Consider the following 21,220-nt stretch of genomic DNA (forward strand, 5'->3'; position numbering starts at 1 on the left):
ATTACACTACACTCCAAAAAGCACTGCTTCACACGGACTCAAGTATACCAAAGAGACATTAGCAAATACAAGAGTTGGTAGTCACAAGGTTCCCAATACTATATGACAACTACTACACACTCTGAAGACCACTTTTTAAAAGCTACTAAGTCCAGGGGCGCCTGGGTGGCTCAGTCCTTAGGCATCTGCCTTGGGCTCAGGTCATGATCCCAGGGTCCTGGGATCGAGCCCCGTGTCAGGCTCCCTGCTCAGCGGGAAGCTTGCTTCTCCCTCTCCCACTCCCCCTGCTTGTGTTCCCTCTCTCTATGTCAAATAAATAAGTAAAATCTTTTAAATAAATAAATAAATAGCTACTAAGTCCATACCAGGACTATTTAGGGGAAAAGGTGAAGAACAACTGGTGTGACATCACTGTTCAAGAAACATCTGGGGGCACCTGGGTGGCTCAGATGGTTGAGCGTCTGCCTTCGGCTCAGGTCACAATCCCGGGGTCCTGGGATAGAGTCCTGCATCAGGCTCCTGGCTCAGCGGGGAGCCTTCCTCTCCCTCTCCCTCTGCCTCTGCTCCTGCTCATGCTCTCTCTCTCTCTCTGTATCTCTGTGTCTCAAATGAATAAATAAAAAATCTTTAAAAAAAAAAAAAAATCTGAAGAAACTACAGTCTAAAGCACTATTTCCCTAAGTCACAAAATCTGTGGTGGCACATGACGTGATTTTTAATGGTCGGTGGAAGAAAATCTGCACAGGCTTCCTTCTGAGGACACCAGAAGACTGATGTTTTCTCTCCCTGAACGTCAGCAGCAGCCCGTACAGAAGCAGCTGTGACCCAGCAGTCCAAGTGGACATGTGCTCCCTGCCACAGTGTCAGGAACATCTGACCAGTCGCACAGAGCCCCAGTACCAGAAGCGGCACACAAAGTCCAGTCCTGTGCTAGGGGATGCCTGAGCTTGTAGCCACTGCAACCCACTTCGTGCCCTCAAGAAAAGGCCCCAGGACACACAGAGAAAAAATGAGTTATTTTAATTTCATAAAATTTCTTACGCTTCTTTTTTCTGAGGTGAAGGTCAGTATAAACACCGGCCTAGAAGTAGGTGCAGCTTTTCTGCATTCCTTCCCCACTGTTCAAAGTATCCAGAAACCTCTACTAAAATCTGATGTTATCATTCGGCTAACTGATGACGAACAACCATGTAAGAGTTGGACTGATTAACAAAGAAAATATTGATGTAAAACCTTACCTTTTACCTTCAATTAAGTGACAGTGAGCTAAATATCTGACTAGGCACAAAAAGAACCATTCTAATAAAAGGACTTTCTCTGTAGGTATTGTTTATGTATTTTGCAAATCAAATACATTTACTATTATTTATATTCCACTGCAGTTTTTTTCCTTCAGTTACCAAAACCTAAAAACATAGTTATTCTCATCGTATTTATTTTATCGTTACCCATCAATGTCAAATAATACTTGCTTTCCATGTATATTAGGGATATTAAGCTTTTGCTTCAAACTAAATTAAAGGTAAAAAAAGAAGTGAGCTGGTTCAAATAAAAAATCAAGTACATGGGAGACTATGGACTCTGAGAAACAAACTGAGGGTTCTAGAGGGGATGGGTTAACCTGGTGATGGGTATTAAAGAGGGCACTGAATGGAGCACTGGGTGTTATACGCAAACAATGAATCATGGAACACTACATCAAAAACTAATGATGTAATGTAGGGTGATTAACATAACATAATAAAATAAAAAAAAATCAAGTACGTAAGAGTATACTTAGTACAGAGATAAGGCAGGAATTCTGAAAGTAGTAAGTCAACAACTCCTATTTGAGAAACCCTGTTCTAAACGAGGGAATGTCACAGAATCAGTACTGCTCTCCAACATGTTTCACATGCATCTGACATCTCAGGTGTTCAGGCCATGGAGGGACACCATAACCTATTGTCCAGTTAAGAGAAAACAGATGACTCTCCAAGATTCAAAGTCTTAATTTACTTAATATCGGAAGTGAATTTAAGTCCCACTTAATTGCTACTACTACCTTCATGGAAATATCTGGGGTTTAATTACTTCATAAATTAGAACAAATACTACTGATTTATCTTTAGGCCCATTTCCAGCATGGTTTGGATAGGAAGTAAAGGAAGTTGTCTTTTACTGGGATTCATACAGAAATACAAATAAAGCGAGCAATGGGATGAAGTCAAGGAAGAAATTCTGAAAACTGCAAACCTATGTCTGACAAGTCCACTACTATGAAAAGGTTAATGCAGTGTTTTGCAAGCTGTGATCCATAGGTCTGCAGAATCACTCAGGATGCTTACTAAAAATGCTGATTCTTGGGCCCCATCACATTCTTACCAAATTTAATGAGAACACAGGAAGATGCTTGTCTAGTGAGCTTACCAGGTGCTCCTTATTCATAGGTTGATTACTACTGACTTCATGTACTTTTCAAAATCTTGCCAAAAGTCAAGTCAAACCGCGTCACAAATGTTAACCTGAGAAAGAGTTTGGCTTTAAGCAGTTCATTTCACTCCACTTCTGTGGAAATTTCGTCTGTCTCACACTTACTGTCTAGTCAGTGTCTCCTGAAACTATATCCTAGGGTCATCTAAAATGCACAGGTGTACTAAAAGAGGTGCTTTTATGAGGGAACCTCTGGCTGATTATTCCAGAAGGCAAACCACTTATAAAGAGACCAAGAGGAAAAACCAAGAGGTCTATCTGTTAACTGTTTTCAAGAACATTTAACCACTAACTATATAGTAAGAGTAATAAACTGTTGCCCATGTTTCTTCTGTGTGGCAAGCAAACCCCACTCTAGTAAAGGAAAAAGGAACAAGCATTCTAGAAAAGGAACAATACTGATTTAATAATATGTCCATTCTACTGTAACATGCTATTTTACCCAAATTATATCTAATGTGTCAGACAATGTCTAAATTTGTTCTTGCATGTATTTCAATAATAAATATCTAATAGTTACATTAAACTAAAATACCTTCATATTACTAAGCAACCAAGGTATTCAAAATGAAATTACATCTAGGTTTTATTCATGAATTGAAACCTTTCTAACACACCCTATTCCTGGATGGAAAAATTCAATATTACAAAGGTGTCAATTCTCTCCTTAATTAACATACATATTTCAATATGATTTCCTAACAAAATAACAATGAGCTTTCTTATTTGAGGAAATAATAAAATTTATCTAACAAAACAGAATATCCAGAGAAATTATAAAAAGAAAGCAAATAAGGAAGATCATCACCATCTAGTATTAAAACATTTTATAATATAATGGTATTCAAAACTAACAGAGTACCTCAGAAATAATGATAGCTAATACTTAATAAACACTCATTAAGTTAACTATGTGTCTTCAGTAATTTATCATCATAAACTATTCTGTAAAGTAAATACTACTGTTATATCCTTTTACAGATGAGGAAACTGAGGCAGAAGGAGATTAAATAACTTGCCTAAGGGTACACAGATATGAAAGGAGTCAGGATGTGAACCTAGATAACCTAGTTCTACATCCTGCATCCCTAACCACCACCATATGATGTACAACACTGCTTCTCTTAGACTTCAATACATGATGATTGAATATATAAGGGTACCACTTCAAAATATTTGAGAACAATGGCTAATTTAATAGTGTTAAGACAAATAACTAGCCATTTGTTGGGTTTTTTTTTAAGTTGATTCCCAATATATCACTCCTTTCACAAAAGTAATTTTAAAGATTTACTTATTTATTTGAGAGAGACAGTGCAAGCAAGAGCACAAGTGGGAGGGGCAGAGGGAGAGAGAATCTCAAGCAGACTCTGCACTGAGTGTGGAGCCCGACTCAGGGCTCTATCTCAGGACCCCGAGATCATGACCTGAGCCGAAACCAAGAGTCGGATGCTTAACTGACTGCGCCACCCAGGTGCACCTCACAAAAGTGATTTTAGATGAATCAAATACTTAAATGTAAAGGACTGAAATCATAAGAAGAAATATTTTTTAAAAACAGAAAAGGACTGGGGCGCCTGGGTGGCTCAGTCGGTTAAGTGTCTGCCTTCAGCTCAGGTCATGATCCCAGGGTGCTGGGATTGAGCCCCACATTGGGCTCCCTGCTCGGCGGAAGCCTGCTTCTCCCTCTCCCACTCCCCCTGCTTGTGTTCCCTCTCTCGCTGTGTCTCTCTCTGTCAAATAAATAAATAAATCTTTAAAAAAAAAAAATAGAAAAGGACTTTCTAAAACATTAAATTCACAGGCCATAAAAATAAAAGCTGATCAATTCAACATGATAATTTAAGATGCATGAATGGCAAGCAAAGAAATACACACTAACTCAAAAAAAGTCAAATAGGAAAAACAGTACTTGTAACATGTAACATGCAAAAGGCTAATTTCATTAATCTACAAAGACCCCCATACATTAATAAGAAAAATGACAACTCAAAAAAAAAAAAAACAGAATTTCATGGCACATGAATTATATTTCAATTTTTGAAAAAAACTGGCAAAGGACATCAAAAAGCAATTCACAGAAACATATACACAAGTAGTAAATGAACATATCAAAATATGATCATCTTCATTTACATTTAATGATGTGAAAATTAACTCAGGAGATAAAATTTTCCAACTTTAAAATGGACAAAAACTAGTAAGTTCGATAATACCTAGATTTTGCACCGAAAAGAATTAAGGCTTCTTTCAGAGATTCCAGTTCCGGGGTGGAAAATTGCCAAATGAGCCTGAAATAGCTTGTCCACCAGAAAGCAAAGAAGCTACCAATGACTACTGGAGTACTGTCAAAAAAACATGGGATCAGCTCGAAGGGACTCTTATGACCAAAAATGGGAGTTTTTGAGGATTATTAAGACTAAAGACAGCAATTAATCGAAACATTCCAGAAATGTTTAAGACTAAAATTTCATGACAAAACTTAAAAACAAAAAGAAAAATAAAATCAATCATCAAATACGCAAGTTACCAGGACACCAACGCATTCTTAAAATTGGTAAAGGGGAAAAAAATTGAACATTCACCTGTCTTTCCTACATGAACTGTACACCAAGGTAACTCAATACTTGAGAAAAGACCATGTTCTTTAGTGGAAAATTCCAATTAATAAACACAGAAAAGAATAATAGAATATCACCAATTCTTGGGGCGCCTGGGCGGCTCAGTCAGTTGGGTGTCTGCCTTGGGCTCAGGTCATATCAGGCTCCCTGCTCAGCGGGGTGTCTGCTCCTCCCTCTCTCTCTGCCACTACCCCTGCCTGTGCTCTTGCTCTCTCTCAAATAAATAAATAAAATTAAAAAATATATATATATCACCAATTCTCTAAAAGTAGTGATTCTTCTGGGAAAGAGAAAAAATACCCTTCAGGATTATGCTTTTGGTTTTTTTACATTTAGCTTCTATTATCTGTAAATTTTTAAAAACTGAGTTGACAACTTTCTATTATAATCATTATTAGCAAATTTGTGCTTTCAAACCCCACTTACTGTCCTGTCATTATTTTGAGAAAGCAAAAAAAATTCTATTAACAATGAAGTTACAGTATACATCAAAGGGCCATCTTGCTTTTTCTAGCAAGATTCTAGTTTCTAATGACTATTTTTAAATAGAAATCACATTACCAATCACTAACAGTAGGTTTCTTAATTAACCTATCTGCATATCCCATAGGAAATATGTGTCAAATTCAGTCTCAAGAATGAAGGAATCATATGTACCACATAGGTTTTCACTTCCTACGACAGACAGATCAGACTGGGTATAAACTATTCAAGCTCTCCCAAAAAGAAAAGCTCTCCCAACACTCCTATAGAGAAGACAAAAATGCTTACCCATATTTTCCAAAGAGTGAAACTGTTGTTCCTCCCACAGGCACTGCCTTCCCTGGTCCATACACATCCCATACTGTGAGGGCCACCTGGGCATTCCTGGGCAGGTCAGGGTACTTTACCGGAAGTTTCAGCCATTCATTCCAGCTATGGGAACAAAGTCAACAAAAACATAACACTAAGGAAATAAAATGTGTGTGTGTGTGGTGTGTGTGTATGTATATAAACTTCCTTTTAAATTAACCATATAAGATCTGCCCAGAGAAAATGTCCCAAAAGATTAGGTTAATACTACAAAAAATGTGGCACTTACCTTAATTTTGATGTAGGCAACCTCAAGTTTAAATACAGAACACATGAAAAAAATTTTTGAAAAACAAGCTTACAGAAATTAACACTGGTAAATTCTTTAATCAAGAAATTCAGGAGGCGGCTGGGTGGCTCAGTGGGTTAAGTGTCTGCCTTCAGCTCAGGTCATGATCCCAGGGTCCTGAGATGGAGCCCCACGTCAGGCTCCCTGCTCAGCGGGGAGCCTGCTTCTCCTGCTCCCTCTGCCTCTCCCTCCCTGCCCCGCTCGTGCTCTCGCTCTCTCTCTCTTTCTTTCTCTCACTCAAATAAATAAATAAAATCTTTAAAAGAAAAAAAGAAAGAAAAGAAATTCAGACAGTATCACTAAGACACAAGGAATATAATAATGACTCATAAAAATCTGGGAAAACACAAACCTATCAGAACCAAACTTGTTTTGAACCAAACTGTGATTATCTATAAGCTTTCTCCAGAACACAGTTTTATATTATAAAGAGAAAAAAACTCAGAATTATTCAAAAAACTGCAATGGATAATACTGTCCTATAATATACAACAGTACCTCAACAAAGCAGAAAACAACAACCAAAACCTTAGAGGTCAAAGTAGACTATCCACTACCTTCATAACATGAAGAAGTTATCAGACTGCTTTGGACAGACGTGACAATTTTTAACGTGAGATTTTTCTGTTCTTCGAGTTATTTCATTAATATTGATAAGGCTTAGCTATCAGTTTTTTTATGCTTCTAAAGCATATTTGTATATATCACTTCACTAAGGAATCTTTGTTCTTAATAATTTAGTCATGACAGCACAGCTCTTCTTTTAAATTCTCTATTCATCTCTGCAAATTTTCTTCTGCATTCAAACTTCGCACTGAATCTATTTGATAATTTCAACTCCCTTAAACAACAGATGGCTTTTAAAATCCCAAAAGAAAACTATGCAAACAATACACAAAGTAATACCCAGCGGACACACAGAACTGTTTCTCTCTGTTTACTCAAAATTATTCTGTTTACTCAAAATTATTATCCAAGGGTCATATCCCAGTCTAGGTCAAATACATCTGCATTGTAAGAAATTGAACAGAATTTTCAAAAACTTAAAGGACAAATCATTTATATCCATCATATAAATTCAAGGACCTATAGGAAAATTAGACATGACTACCAATTTAAAGGAGAATCAAAGTCATTAAATTCTTTTCTTCTATCAAGTTCTTAAAAAAAATAAATTGTATGCTCAAAAAAGACATTCTCCACTACAGATAAGCTTGAGGAAATAAGTAAATTTATTTAATTACTATCCACACAGTGGGCCAAATTGAAAAGGTAAATACTAAGCAGTTTCATCTTGTGACAAGGAAAAAAAACAGAGATCAATTAACACAAGCTAAAGTTAGAAAAATCTTTAACAATATCTAAAATGACCTATGAAAATTCTTACCTCTATATTCTGTCCTTTGCCTAGAAGACAATGCTTATGATCAAGCAATCATCTGCCTCAAACCTTCTGCCATCCAAAACCATGGCCCCCACACCTTTTTAAAATCAAAGCAACTATACTTTAACTTGCTTTATACCAGACTTTTGCAGAAGAGTTCTTTCGAAGAAAATGAATCTGCAGCTATAAAATAGTTTCGGAACTACCTTAGATATTCTAGAAATTATGGAAAGATCTGATCAGACATCAAAAAGCTGTGAATTCTGAACATCATTTTGTTCTCTCCCTCCCCATGCATCATCCCTTCCCTACACCCGCAACTCTCACTGAGCTAAATCCACCTGGCACCTGTGTGGCTCAGTCAGTTAAGTGTCTGCCTTGGGCTCAGGTCATGATCCCAGAGTCCTGGGATGGAGCCCCTAGTTGGGCTCCCTACTCACAGGGAATCTGCTTCTCTTTTTCCCTCTGCACCCCCTGCCCCCTGTAACTGGGAATTTGCTTTTTCTCTAATTTTCTTTATTGCCAAGGCATGGAACAAAACCACTATACATACAATTTCCTTACAAGAAAGGTGGAATTCACCATAAATGTTGACTGTCTAGATCTAAATTTGTAGTTTTAAGTCTTTTTTGAAGTCACAAACCACCTCAAAAAATCTAACAAAAGCTTTGAGTTCTGTCCCTGTAAAAATGCACAAGATACAAAATTCTGCAGACAATTTCAGGTTTGTACAGATCTCCTGATTCCAGTTTTAAAAACCCGATACAGGGATGCCTGGGTGGCTCAGGTAGTTAAGCGTCTGCCTTCGGCTCAGGTCAGGATCCCAGGGTCCTGGGATTGAGTCCCGCATCAGGTTCCCCACTCAGCAGGCAGTCTGCTTCTTCTCCCTCTGCCTGCCACTCCCCCCGCTTGTGCACACTCACTCTTCCCCCACCCCGACAAATAAATAAAATCTTAAAAACAAAAAAAAACTTCTAAGAAAAACCCCAATACAATTAAGGAATCCTGGTCCATTGTTTTAGATGTTATTATGGTACTACAGTTTTCTTTAAAAAATACACAGAAATACAGTTAAAATGATATCATATTTGGAATCTGCTTCAAAATAACTATGGGGATAGATGAAACACAATTGGCTTTGAGTTAGTAATTACCGAAGCTAGGTGACGGGGCCTTGGAAGTTCATTATATTATTCTCTCTATATTTACAGGTTTGAAATTTTCCAAAATAACAAGTGTGTGTGTGTGTGTGTGTGTGTGTGTGTGTGTGTATGTATATATATATTATACATACATACTTGGGTGTGTTTGTATGTGTTTATAGCTATCCACAAAAAGACTACTAAAGAAATTACACCATTAAAATAGTTGGTAGATCACTAGGGCTCAGGATTCTGCTCTCTGAAAAATCCTTTCCAGCCTACTAGACCACACCTGGTAAACATAGGGTTGTACGCTCAACAACACAACCTGGTAATCCATCGGTCACACCTTGTCTTCATTAACACTGTGGGCGTAAGTTCTTCCCTTTAGAGGCACACAACCTGTGATTGAGCCTCCCAGGGTGCTGAATAACAGTCACTGAAGGAACAACAAAACTGTGCTACATAATCTATCAAATAAGAAGGAACAAGACTGGGCGCCTGGGTGGCTCAGTCGTTAAGAGTCTGCCTTCGGCTCAAGTCATGATCCCAGGCTCCTGGGATCGAGTCCCACATCGGGCTCCCTCCTCGGCGGGAGGCCTGCTTCTCCCTCTCCCACTCTCCCTGCTTGTGTTCCCTCTCTCGCTGTCTCTCTCTCTGTCAAATAACTAAATAAAATCTAAAAAAAAAAAAAGAGACAAGACTTTAAATTCAGGACCCACAAAAGTGTTCTGGAAAAACAGGAACTTCATGTTCATTATATTTACCTTGCATCCCAACAACAGTTTGCTAATGCACCATGCTCAATAAACCATGAACTTTAAGGAAAAAAGTTAGTTTCATATTTAAAATAATAATAAAAATCTGATCAGAACAGATGACAACAGATATTTCTGTTGTCTGAGAGATTTCATCAAATCTGAGCACCAAATATCAAGCTGGACATTTCAGATTATCCAGAAATGTTCATGTGTTCAGGGCATAGAGTGGTAGAAAATGTAAAGATGTTACACGTGTATTTTTGGTTTGGGTCATTTTGTGAATCAGTCAAGTTCTTATAAAAATATGTGAATATACTGAATACAAACATAAATTCACTTCTACCTAAATAGTACTTACAATACTACTATATATAATACTTTATCCCATCTGGGTAGGTCGCTGCTTTAAACTACTGGATCAGGGCGCCTGGGTGGCTGCCGTTAAGCATCTGCCTTTGGCTCAGGTCATGATCCCAGGGTCCTGAGATGGAGCCCCGCATTGGGCTCCCTGCTCTGCGGGGAGCCTGCTTCTCCCTCTCCCACTCCCCCTGCTTATGTTCCCTCTCTAAATGTGTCTCTGTCAAATAAATAAATAAAACCTTAAATAAATAAATAAATAAACAAACAAACAAACTACTGGATCAGTGCTTATAGGTATTAAATACAATTTTTTAAAAAATTTCCTCTGTAATGCCTACCAAATCATACTTACAACATCTATAAAGAAATGGGAGAATAGTCTGGAACCCACCATATGCAAGACAACAACTTACTTCCATCTTGTACTAAATGCTTTGTAGGATGTTCTCACTGGCAAGGCCAGAGGCTTCCCTTCTGCAAAAACTTGACAAGTAACATAAAGGTCAGAGCATGTCTCTTGGTACAGTCCTGAAAACTTCAACATTGGGTCTTCTAGAACAGCTTTATAACTCTTCTGTTCTCTCTTCCCTTCCAAACTTCCTCTGGAGGCATAAGAACAATAATGTTTAGACATATTTTTTTAAGCATATACACAGAAAATACTAAGAACAGTTTATGGTTGTATCACAGTAACCTTCCGCTACCTCAACATTTTCTTGTATATAAAATTAAAGTCACTTTTACATCTAATAAAGGTCTCTTAAAGTCCCAACATACCTAAGATCCTTCCAATCTTCACCAACATATTTCTCTATTTTAGGCTTTTACTTAATTTTAAATCCTGTCACCAACTCTTAATCTACCTTCTAGACATCACCAGCTTTCCAGGCCTTAGTTTCCCTTTATTAATTTCAAGCTGAGCACTTATTCATGTATTCATTCAACATACATTCACTGTACCAGGCACAGAGGACCAAAAATGAAAGATAAGATAAACAATACAGCATTACAAGAAAATGTTGTCTTTGTTTCCACTTACTTTTTTTTAATCTTCCACTTAATTGAATGTTTTCTATTACTCTTTCAATTTTGTTACTATGTAGATATATTATCTGATCAGTTCTTTAAATTAAAAAATACAATGTTATAAGTCATAAAAGATATGTACAAGACATTAAAAAAGAGGTAGGAACATTGCTTGGACATCAAGATTATGTCAAATATTGTGCCAGGGATTTTATGTACTCTTTCTTACTTTTCACCCTTTTCTCATTTTATAAATAATGAAGCAGACACTCAGCGATCAAGGTCATTATTCAAGATAACAAAATAAGTAACAGAGCTGGCAAAAGAGGCCAAAGTGGGGCGCCTGGGTGGCTCGGTTAGAAGTCTGCCTTCGGCTCAGGTCATGATCTCAGGGTCCTGGGATCAAGCCCCACGTCGGGGTCCCTGCTCAGTAGGGAGCCTGCTTCTTCCTCTGCCCCTTCCCCTGCTTGTGCTCTCTCTCTCTAAAATAAATAAATAAAATCAAAAAAATAATAATAATAATAAAGAAGCCAAAGCTAATGTCCTTCCTTCCTACTATAGAAAGACATACCAAAATGTCTCAGGAGCATGTAAACTTGCTTGGGAGCCAAGAGCTTAGTATCCCAGATAGATGCCTGAAATGAGCCCAAACAATATATGGGTGATGAGAGCCAAAACAGTAGGGAGTCGTCCCAGACAAAAAGAATACTATATACAGATGCAAAGAAGCGAGAAGGTATGTGTTGGGAAACTACAAGTTGTTTGGTATAGCTAAAGCATAAAGCTCATGGAGTAAAGAAGCTAAAGATGAGAATGAAAAGTAGGTAGAAAATGAAGCTAGTAGCCACCATATTCAGTAGAGTGCCTGACACAAAGTGAACATTCAAAAATCTGTTAAATTATTTGAAGTGAGAGTAATGTAATCAGATTTGTACTTTTGGCAGGAGTATAAAACATAATGGAGAGGAAGGACTGAAAGCAGTTAGAAGACTTTCAGTCCACATTAAAAAGGAAAAAGGTAGACTAAGGCCAGGGTTGTGGGGTAAAAAAGGGGGCATGGATCAAAGATATGAAGGTATATTCAAGAAAATTTGTAAATGATCAAAGAAAGAAGGTAAGAGAGGGGTGTGTGCAGAACTCAAAGTTTCCTGTCTTAACCAACTCGATGAATGATGCCAACAATCACCAAAATAAGTGACACAATACAGGAAGATCAGAATCAGAGGGGTAGGCTAATGATGTACCAGTCTCAGACAAGTTGCTTCGGCACATCAAAGTGACCATGTCTTGCGGGAAGTTTGATATCTGGTTACGGTGTAAGAAAAGAGACATCAAAGTGCAACTTGTTATTAAAACTGTCACAATAAACTAAAAGCCTGGGGAGAATAAATTGAATTAAAGAATTCATTATTCTCTCATTATATGATTCTTTTCTTTTTTTAAAGATTTTATTTATTCATTTCAGAGAGAGAGACAGAGAGAGCACAAGCAGGGGGAGAGGCAGAGGAAGAGGGAGAGGCAGATTCCCAGCTGAGTTGGGAGCCCGACATGGGGCTCGATCCCAGGACCTGGAGATCATGACCTGAGCTGAAGGCAGATGCTTAACCATCTGAGCCACCCAGGCGCCCCTCTCATTATACGATTCTAAGTTGATACTTCCTGCCCCCAGTGATCAACAATGGCAGTCTTAGAAGCTAAAAGATGGTTAAGTACTGAATTTTGCCAAACTTCTAATTTACGCTTTAACTTTGCCTCAAAATACCCAATGTGTGTGTGTGTGTGTTAATGACAGACCAGTGTTTTTTACTTTTCTTCTTTCCTTCTAAGGTTCAAAAGTTTCAAAAAAAAAATCATTCATATGTCCAAGAAATACTGAGAGGAATGAAACTGAAAGAGAGCCCTTTACCAAACGACAGTAATACAGTCCTATATAAGCATCTAGTGCCACATGCTGTAGAAATTTTCTGAAATGGGTGTGTAAATTATTTTACAAAAGTATAGTTTGGTTGTTGAAATACTATTTTTACTATCACCACAAAATGGATAGTAAAAGATTTGTCAGAGTCTGAAGCAAGTAACTTCTGAAAATAAAAACAATCCTTTAAAGGTGCATCTGACAACTGAGAAAATGTATTCACTGCATGTATGCAGCCCTCTGCCAGAGGCACATTAGATGAATATTGACTAAACATATTATGAATGATGATATGATTCATAATCTGTGATAGCTTTCACATATGAAAACACTTCTATAAGACTGCCTTAAAATGAATATAATTTCCAACTCAGTCCTACCCATCCCCAATCTCCAGTCCATTAATCTCATCTCAAGATGTCATGCTCTTGGCCTTTACTTCAACTGTGATGCTCCAAGATCTTACTGCAAGGCCTTTCCTCTTATCTTCTAGTCCCTTTCCAATTGGCACCCTCATCTTTGACTGACTCCTAACTTCCCTGGGTAAACAAAGCCACATTGTCCCAAAGATTCAACCTAAGCTTCCATCACCTCCCGTGATTCTAATACTGTATCCATGTACTCATCTTATTCTCAACTACCAGATCAGTTCTCCGTAATATCCGTAGCCTCCATTCCACCTGCCAGCCTGTTCTAAAGTAAAGATCTTCCAACTATTAATGGCGGGAGGGCAACTTTACTGAGACTTGACTTCTTAATCTGTAAAATGTAAAAACCTTCAAAAGGTTGCTGCCAGCAGCAAAATGCTTTGAAGAAAGTAAAACACCGTGGGACTTAAGGGCATATTCCTACTGCTATCCTTCTCCCAGAGACCTAGTCCTCAATCCTTTCACAAGGCCCCCCCTCTCTATGCTCCGGTTCTCCTCCGCTTCGCTGGCTACAGCCCTCCCAGCCGCCCCCAGGACCGCCTTCAGGCTAATTAATAACCATCTTCTCCCCCCCCCCCCCCCCCCGTCTCAGCGTCCCTAAGCCCCAACAATCCCAGTCACTGTCCCGATTCTCTTACATCTTAAGCTGCACGTTGATGTCCAGGTCACAACTGTAGATGTAGTGAAACTTCTCCGCTTCCCCCATGGCACCCTCTGCAAAAGCGGCACCAACTGCTAGAAGCAAAGCGCTGGAAAGTCACCGGGAGCGAACAGGCTGAGCCTCACAACACAGGCGCTTCCGGTTCCGCCTCTCACGCTTGGTGCCACCAATCCCTGCCCGGAGCGCGACCCGACGCAGCGGAACTCCCCGCCCAACTTTTCCTTCTGCGCATATGCAAAAGGAGCCCAACATATTGCTTAAGGATAGGATTCCGGAAATACAGCCTATCTGGTTACATTCCAGGCTTCCTGTGTTTTTCCTGTCTTAAGAGAGCTTTTTTTTTTTTTTTTTTTTTCCTTTTAACTAAAGCTGTCGTTTGAGCCTGAGCTGTTCCTAAAAATCAAAAGAAAATTCGACTCAGTCTTCACTGGTTGCAAGCTAAACAGAGAGCAATCACAAGAATTAGAATTTTGCCAAGTTTTATTTCCAGTGGCCTTTCGGAAAATTGCAGACTTAATCACTAATTTGCTATCTCAAGGAAAGATTTACTCTGTGCTGTAAAGAGTGGAGAAAGGACTAGACAAGGAACCAAGAAACCTGGGTTCCATTTTGGCTCTACCGATATTTATGCTACTTTGGGCAAAGCATTTGGTACTTGTTTACACTGGTAATATTCAGACCCAATGCAGTTATCAAGACAACCCTAGTTAGAACCTAGAAACATCCAGTAAAGATCTAGAACTCAGTTTTCTGAATCATCTGAACTCCTACAATGCTTATTTTTATAATTTAATATTATCTAAACTCATGATCTTTATTTTCAACTAGATTCAAAACCCTTGGAAGGCAAGAATAGTGTGCCATTTACTTCTGTACCTGCCTCCATTAGTGCTTAATACATTGTTGAGTTTAATAATTCCTATCTTTATTATTGGTGAAATTGAATAAAATTCTCCATTTTGTATATGTTTATTTTTCGGTGCCACATTGTGACAAGGACATGGCTAGAGTTTGTATAAATTACAGTAATTAGGGGGGAAATATGTTTCAAGGAAAGGTTAGAAGGAGTGTAGCTGTTTAAGCTGGAAAGGCAAAACATGGCTTATGCACAATGTGTTTTTTTTTTTTTTTAAAGATTTATCTATTTGAGAGAGCGAGAATGAGAGAGAGAAAGAGTACATGAGGGGGGGAGGGTTAGAGGGAGAAGCAGGCTCCTCGCCAAGCAGGGAGCCCGATGTGGGACTCGATCCAGGGACTCCAGGATCATGACCTGAGCCGAAGGCAGTTGCTTAACCAACTGAGCCACCCAGGCGCCCTATGCAGAATGTTTTGGCCAAAGTAAGTTCTCAAAAATATTTGTGAAAGCAAGACTCTGGAAAAAACATGATAGTTATCCTCCTATAACTTAAAGTTCCCACAAAAGAGAGAACAGAATTGATATGTTCTTAAATGTAACTACTACCAATGATTGGAACTTAAAGTAAATGTAGTATCAGCAAACAATAGAAATTAAACTTTCTAGTCATCAGAGCTGTCCAATAGTAAAACAAATAGTTACAAGTGCCCTGTCTATGGAATAATTCCAGCAATGGGTGTGAGGTTTGATGTGAAACAGGTTTATCAAAATTGAATAAAATAGTGACAGTTTATGAAAGACAAATTCTCTGATCCCAGTGCCGACTTAAATTACTTTTATTATAATGTTATTTAATGTACAGACCTAAGTAAAACTCCATATGTATACATACATAAATGTAATTTAAAATTCTTATAAATTATTTTTGAATTTTACAAATTAAATATAAAAAACTTCAAATTAACAACCTTAGTATAATAGTCTTTTTGCTGAAACTGTTGCCTACAACATGCATTGACTCCTCTTACAGGACTGATTCTTTGAAATTCACCATGTCTGTACTGCTTTATACCACATAGTAATACAATTTTCTTGCCTCCTTTTTTATTCAAATTACTATGAAATCTTCATGAGTATAAGTAACATATGGCATTTGGCTTTTACTTGGCCCCCCAAAGCACTTTTTTTTTTTTTTGCCTTAAGTCTATCCCTGTCCATTTCTCCTTAGCTCACGACAGTTAAAAACAATACAAATTGAACCCAACACAGTTACAAACACAACACTGATAAAGGCATAAAAATGAAGTGTCAGTACTTAGTTCTAAGATCTTCATTCATAGAACCCAGGATAGACCTATATTAACTTTTTAAAGATAACCATCAAGAAAAAATACATTAAAAATTGATTATAGCGAAATCTTAGAGGACTGGACTGTAATTGTTAAAGACATTAATGCAACAATAACAACAACAACAACAACAACAACAACTAATGCACCAGTTAAGGAAGAGGATTTTGGTAGGTCATGGAAGCATGGTATAAGTCACAGAAGCCAAAACTGGCAGTGCCTTTCCTAGACCCACCTTGAGTCAGGAAGGTGTTGGTTAGTAAATCTGCATATCACAGTCAGTTCACAAGGCTATGTTCAAGGAGGAAATAGAAGCCTTAGGCATCACACTCTGAAAGGAAAAGAGTGATATTTTTTCCCATGTGATCTTCCACAACTCATAAATATAACACTTAATAACTATGGAACACAATTTTTGTTTCAAGAATCCACAGTTCTATAGAGCATTGCCTACTGCCTGTCTGTAGGGAAATATTTTTTATGCATAGGTGTTTTCTTTGTATGGTAGGCTACTTCACAGCTACTTGGGCCTCTATTTAATTCACCTCTGCAGTTGTAGTTTGGATTTTGTGTTTCTTTTGCCATCTTTTTCAATCTCATGTTTAATTATTCAAATAACAGATTTTAATCATACTTGTTCATTCCGTCAAGTTGCCTAAGACTCGGGTGTGTTTTCATCAGTTCCTGTCACCCAATTTCTTCTTTTTGGCTTGTAATAAAAAATTGCACTTATAGCTTAAAAAAACAAGCATTTGTTATTAAGCTTCTATCAAGAGAGAAATAACTATGGGATGCCTGGGTGGCTCTGTTGGTTAAGCATCTGCCTTTGGCTCGGGTCATGATCTTGGGGTCCTGGGATTGAGCCCCATGTTGGGCTCCCTGCCCAGCAGAGAGTCTGCTTCTCCCTTCTTCCCCTCCCCACTGTTCCTGCTCTCTCTTGTTCTCTCACTCTCAAATAGATAAATAAAATCTTTTAAAAATAAAAAAAGAAAACTTTCATTTAAAAAAAGAAATGATTATGATATCGTGAGATTAAAAGGACATAATTAATCCCTTTTCTTCAGTTTAAAAAAATGCCTTTAACAAGTTTTCCATTTACTACAAGTGTTTTAGAACCTAATTACATGATAGAACAAATAGTGTCAAGAAACTTGAAAACTCCTACCTCATAAGCCAAGACTCTTGGCCTGTTACCAAGTTACAATGTGGAAAATGATGGACTTTGAGAAAGTCTGCTAGTGATCCTGAGCAGGAACCCACAAGGCCTGAAAAGTTCCATTCAAGAAGGTAATTTCTATCTGTTACAAAAGGGGAAAAAAATCAAAAGCATGAGGTATTCTGGGAAATAATAAACATATATCTTGCATGTGTGTGCCTTTGTAGTATTTCTGTTATGTAACAGAAGAAGCTCCTCTTTCTGTATTACAGTTGAGAAAAGAAAACTTGTAGCTGACTGATATCCCTATCAAGAATCTCAGTTATAAATGAGGAATAGAGTCCTGTCTCCTCTAGGAAGTATGATTAGGTCATGCCCACAGAACATTGTTGTAGGGGGAGCTCTGTGTCACTTCACCTTTCTCACTAATATGAGAGTGATCTCTTATACAGACCTTGGAAAGGAGAACTAAAAAACAGTGTGAGAAATATCTGATTGTTATTTATAATCTTTTTTTTTAAAGATTTTATTTATTTATTTGACAGAGGGAGACACAGCGAGAGAGGGAACACAAGCAGGGGGAGTGGGAGAGGGAGAAGCAGGCCCCCTGCCGAGCAGGGAGCCCAATACGGGGCTCGATCCCAGGACCCTGGGATCATGACTTGAGCCAAAGGCAGACACTTAACGACTGAGCCACCCAGGCGCCCCTGTTGTTTATAATCTTTTGAGTCAAGATTTTAAAAAATTTTGGGGGCAACTGGGTAGCTCAGTTGGCTGAGCGCCTGACTCTTGGTTTTGGCTCAGGTCATGATCTTGGGGTCATGGAGTCGAGCCCCTGCTCGATGTTGGGCTCTGCACTGGATGAGGAGTCTGCTTGACATTCTTGCTCCCTTTCCCTCTGCCCCTCCCCCCACTCATGCTCACTCTTGGGGTCTCTCTCTCTCTCAAATAAGTAAAATCTAAGCCCCATCAACTCTGGGCTTTTACAAAATCATACTAGATCCTGGAAGAGTCTCCTCCCTCTTCCCCAACTTCTGCCAAAGGAACTTCTGTTAGATCTTTGCACTGCAAGCCTAAGCTGGTTTCCTTAGAGAGAAACCTCCTCTGGCCTCACCTTCCTTCCAAACACTGAGTAAGTCATCTCACTCAAAAATCTAACCCTCTTTGCATTCTTCTTTCACAGCATTTTCAAGAGTTTCTATCATAATAATTTGGTTAATGGTTGTCTCCCCGACTAGGCTATAAGCTCTGCAAGGGAAGAGTTGTGTATATTTTATTCAGCACTACATTCTATGTCAGTTCCTGACACAGGGCAGATGTTGTATAAGCCAAGTAGGGAAGAAACTAGCATTTGAAAAATGACTATATGTCAGGTAACAGGTTAGGCAATTTCATGTGTATTATTTTATTTATTTAGTTCAACAAATTAAATAAGTAGGTGCTATTACCCTATTTTACAGAAAAGTAACAATAAGGTAGATGAAGTGATTTGTATATAATGAATAACTTAATACATTGCAGAGCTAAGTGGGTCTGACTCCAAAAGGCATGATATGTTTACCAAACTATAAGGAAATATTCCAGAACAATTCCTGAACTTACTTTTTGCAACAGAAACTAAATTATTAACAGAAGTATCTTTAACATCCTCAGTGTTAGTTATTTGGCACCGCCGTTGATCCCTCTGCCTCTCTGTAGATTATCTTCTCAGGTAAACATCTTGATTTATTACAGATTAACTCCATGGAGGGAGGAAATTTTGGTCCGCTTAGCATCTTTGCGGGTCATCCATTTATGTAATAAATATTTACTGAGTGCTTAAAATGTGTCACGAACCACACCAGGCTTTATATTAGACATGGGCCCCTCCAGTCTCACCAGGGAGAAAATGGTATTCCCCATCTGCATGCAATGCCAACACGGGCATCCCTCGGTGTGTGTTCCCTATGTCATCATGCATCCTGTCCTGTAAGATCTGGGGCACAAAGAGCTTTATTTCATTTGTTCTGTGGATATTGTGGGATGACAATGACTTTAGATATTCCTGAGAATTCACTGTTGTTAGGAAACCCATCGCAGTGAGTGCATTCTCAGCTCACATTATGTTTGATCTGCAATTCTGATCTGTGTTCATTCTTTACTTGTGCTTCAGCAAGCTCCACAGGACAGAGATGCTGCTGTTATTTTTGGCACCTCTTATTGCCTTGCCTGTGTGCATTTGTGTTTGTGCATGAATATTTAATCACAGAAAGGTTGCTGACCCAACACTCAGACTTGCTTCTCTGAGACAGAACGAAGAGGAGCAATCAGGGTCTGAGTCCATAGACAATAATTAGTGACACAAGTAATTCCTCGTGAGCTCTTGAGTCATTTTAAGCCACTTTGCCACCTACCCAGATGCTGTAAACGCACAGGGAAGGAGTAACAGAGACTCTAAAAAAAGGAAAGACCCTCACTGTGTTGTAGGAATTTATCTTTTAATAAGAAACAAAACAAAAAGCTTATGTAAACACTAAAAGAAACCCTGGAATGAAAAAGAAAGGGGGAAAGAAGGAGAATTGTTAGCTTGAGAGTCTGCTTGGATTTAAGCCATGCATTAGTCTAAGAGCTCCAAAAGCTAATACTCTTTCCAGAATGAGAGGGATACTTGTCAGGCTGGAGGGGGGATTTAATAAGGGAACAGACTTAAGCTTCAAAGGAGAGAATGTGAGAAATAAAACACTGGGACTTCCATCTTCTCAGAGAAACCAAGTCTAACTAAGGTGCAGGGGCCAAATGTTGTCTCTTTTGCTATCTTAAAAACTGTAGGAGGAGGTCATGGAGAGGACGTGACCGCTGGTTGACCCTGGAGCTGGCTCCCAGCAGTCACAGGCTCCTCACCCCTTCCCCTGTGCCGTATTATACGTTGTGCCCACCATTCCCATAGTGGGAACCGTTTGGAAGAATTCAGCCTTGTTGAGCAATGCCCTCTGGACAGTACAGGTGACCGAGCCCTGTTATTCTAACAAGTGGGTACAGGGATCCTCTCATCTTGAGGCACCCAATTACCAATTAGTAAGTCCTTTGCTTATGAAACCACAACTTCCCCATCTGGAGGGACCGCCACTTTCTTGCATCTCTCCTGGCTCTCTGTTTTGGGGGGAGGGAAGTTTCAGATTTCCCTGGGAACTCCCCAGCTGGGGAACGAACAAAGACAAAACAACACAAAAGTGCTGTTGGATAGTGGGGCTCTTCATGGCAGTTAAGAGGAAACAGAGGATTTCCAGACCTCATAGACTATTTAGAATTGGAGCTAAGTTTTAGGTTTCTTTGTGAAATGGTAATTTTCTATTTGTCTCTTAATGTTTGCTGAAAGACATCAGTTTTAAATAATATCTTTTCTATTATCCTGTATTCAGATTGTACCTTTACCTTCACCAGTAGGGGTATACTGATTCTTGTTATTCACAGTAGTTATGTTCTATAAGGTCACAGGGCAGGGAATTAGTGAATATTGAAATATTGCTCTTAGGGGAAATAAAGGGTTATGTTCCTGCAAGCTTCCGACCATAACATTTTCATCAAACAATGAATATATAACCTTGTTTGATGTATGCTTCTGCTTAAACACACCTTATTTTATATATATATAGTTTTATATATATATATATAGTTATATATATATATATATATATATATATATATATATATATAGTTGATTTGTTAACATTGAACTCATGCCCAAAGCACTATAATTCATGCCAGACTGAAGCTTACCTACACATATATTTTCTCTAGGAGGCATATTACATTCTTCTTGTGTTAGAAACACCAGAGGGCACTTCAGCACTGCACTTGGGGGCCATTTTAAACAGGGACATCACCACTGCAAAACACAAAAACAAACAAACAAACCACAGCCTGGCACTAAAAGACGGCAAAAAAGACCATTTGTTTACAGTATGAGGA

At 38.5% G+C, this 21,220-nt stretch overlaps 1 protein-coding gene across 3 annotated transcripts in view; it reads right to left on the reverse strand.

The window, feature by feature from the left end:
* The window catches only part of PIK3C3 (phosphatidylinositol 3-kinase catalytic subunit type 3), a 140,971-nt gene extending 126,919 nt beyond the window's left edge, over nt 1-14,052 (reverse strand). For all 3 annotated transcript variants that reach the window (XM_078060394.1, XM_078060393.1, XM_078060392.1), the window contains exons 1-3: nt 13,889-14,052; nt 10,295-10,483; nt 5,865-6,008 (exon numbers count right to left, since the gene is read on the reverse strand). In XM_078060394.1, coding sequence (XP_077916520.1) covers nt 5,865-6,008; nt 10,295-10,483; nt 13,889-13,956 — 401 coding nt within the window. In that variant the 5' untranslated portion in view covers nt 13,957-14,052. The remainder of the gene's footprint in view (nt 1-5,864; nt 6,009-10,294; nt 10,484-13,888) is intronic.
* Between the last annotated feature and the right edge of the window lie 7,168 nt (nt 14,053-21,220).

This window comes from Halichoerus grypus, chromosome 13 (assembly GCF_964656455.1).
Source record: "Halichoerus grypus chromosome 13, mHalGry1.hap1.1, whole genome shotgun sequence".
NCBI classification, from domain to species: domain Eukaryota; kingdom Metazoa; phylum Chordata; class Mammalia; order Carnivora; family Phocidae; genus Halichoerus; species Halichoerus grypus.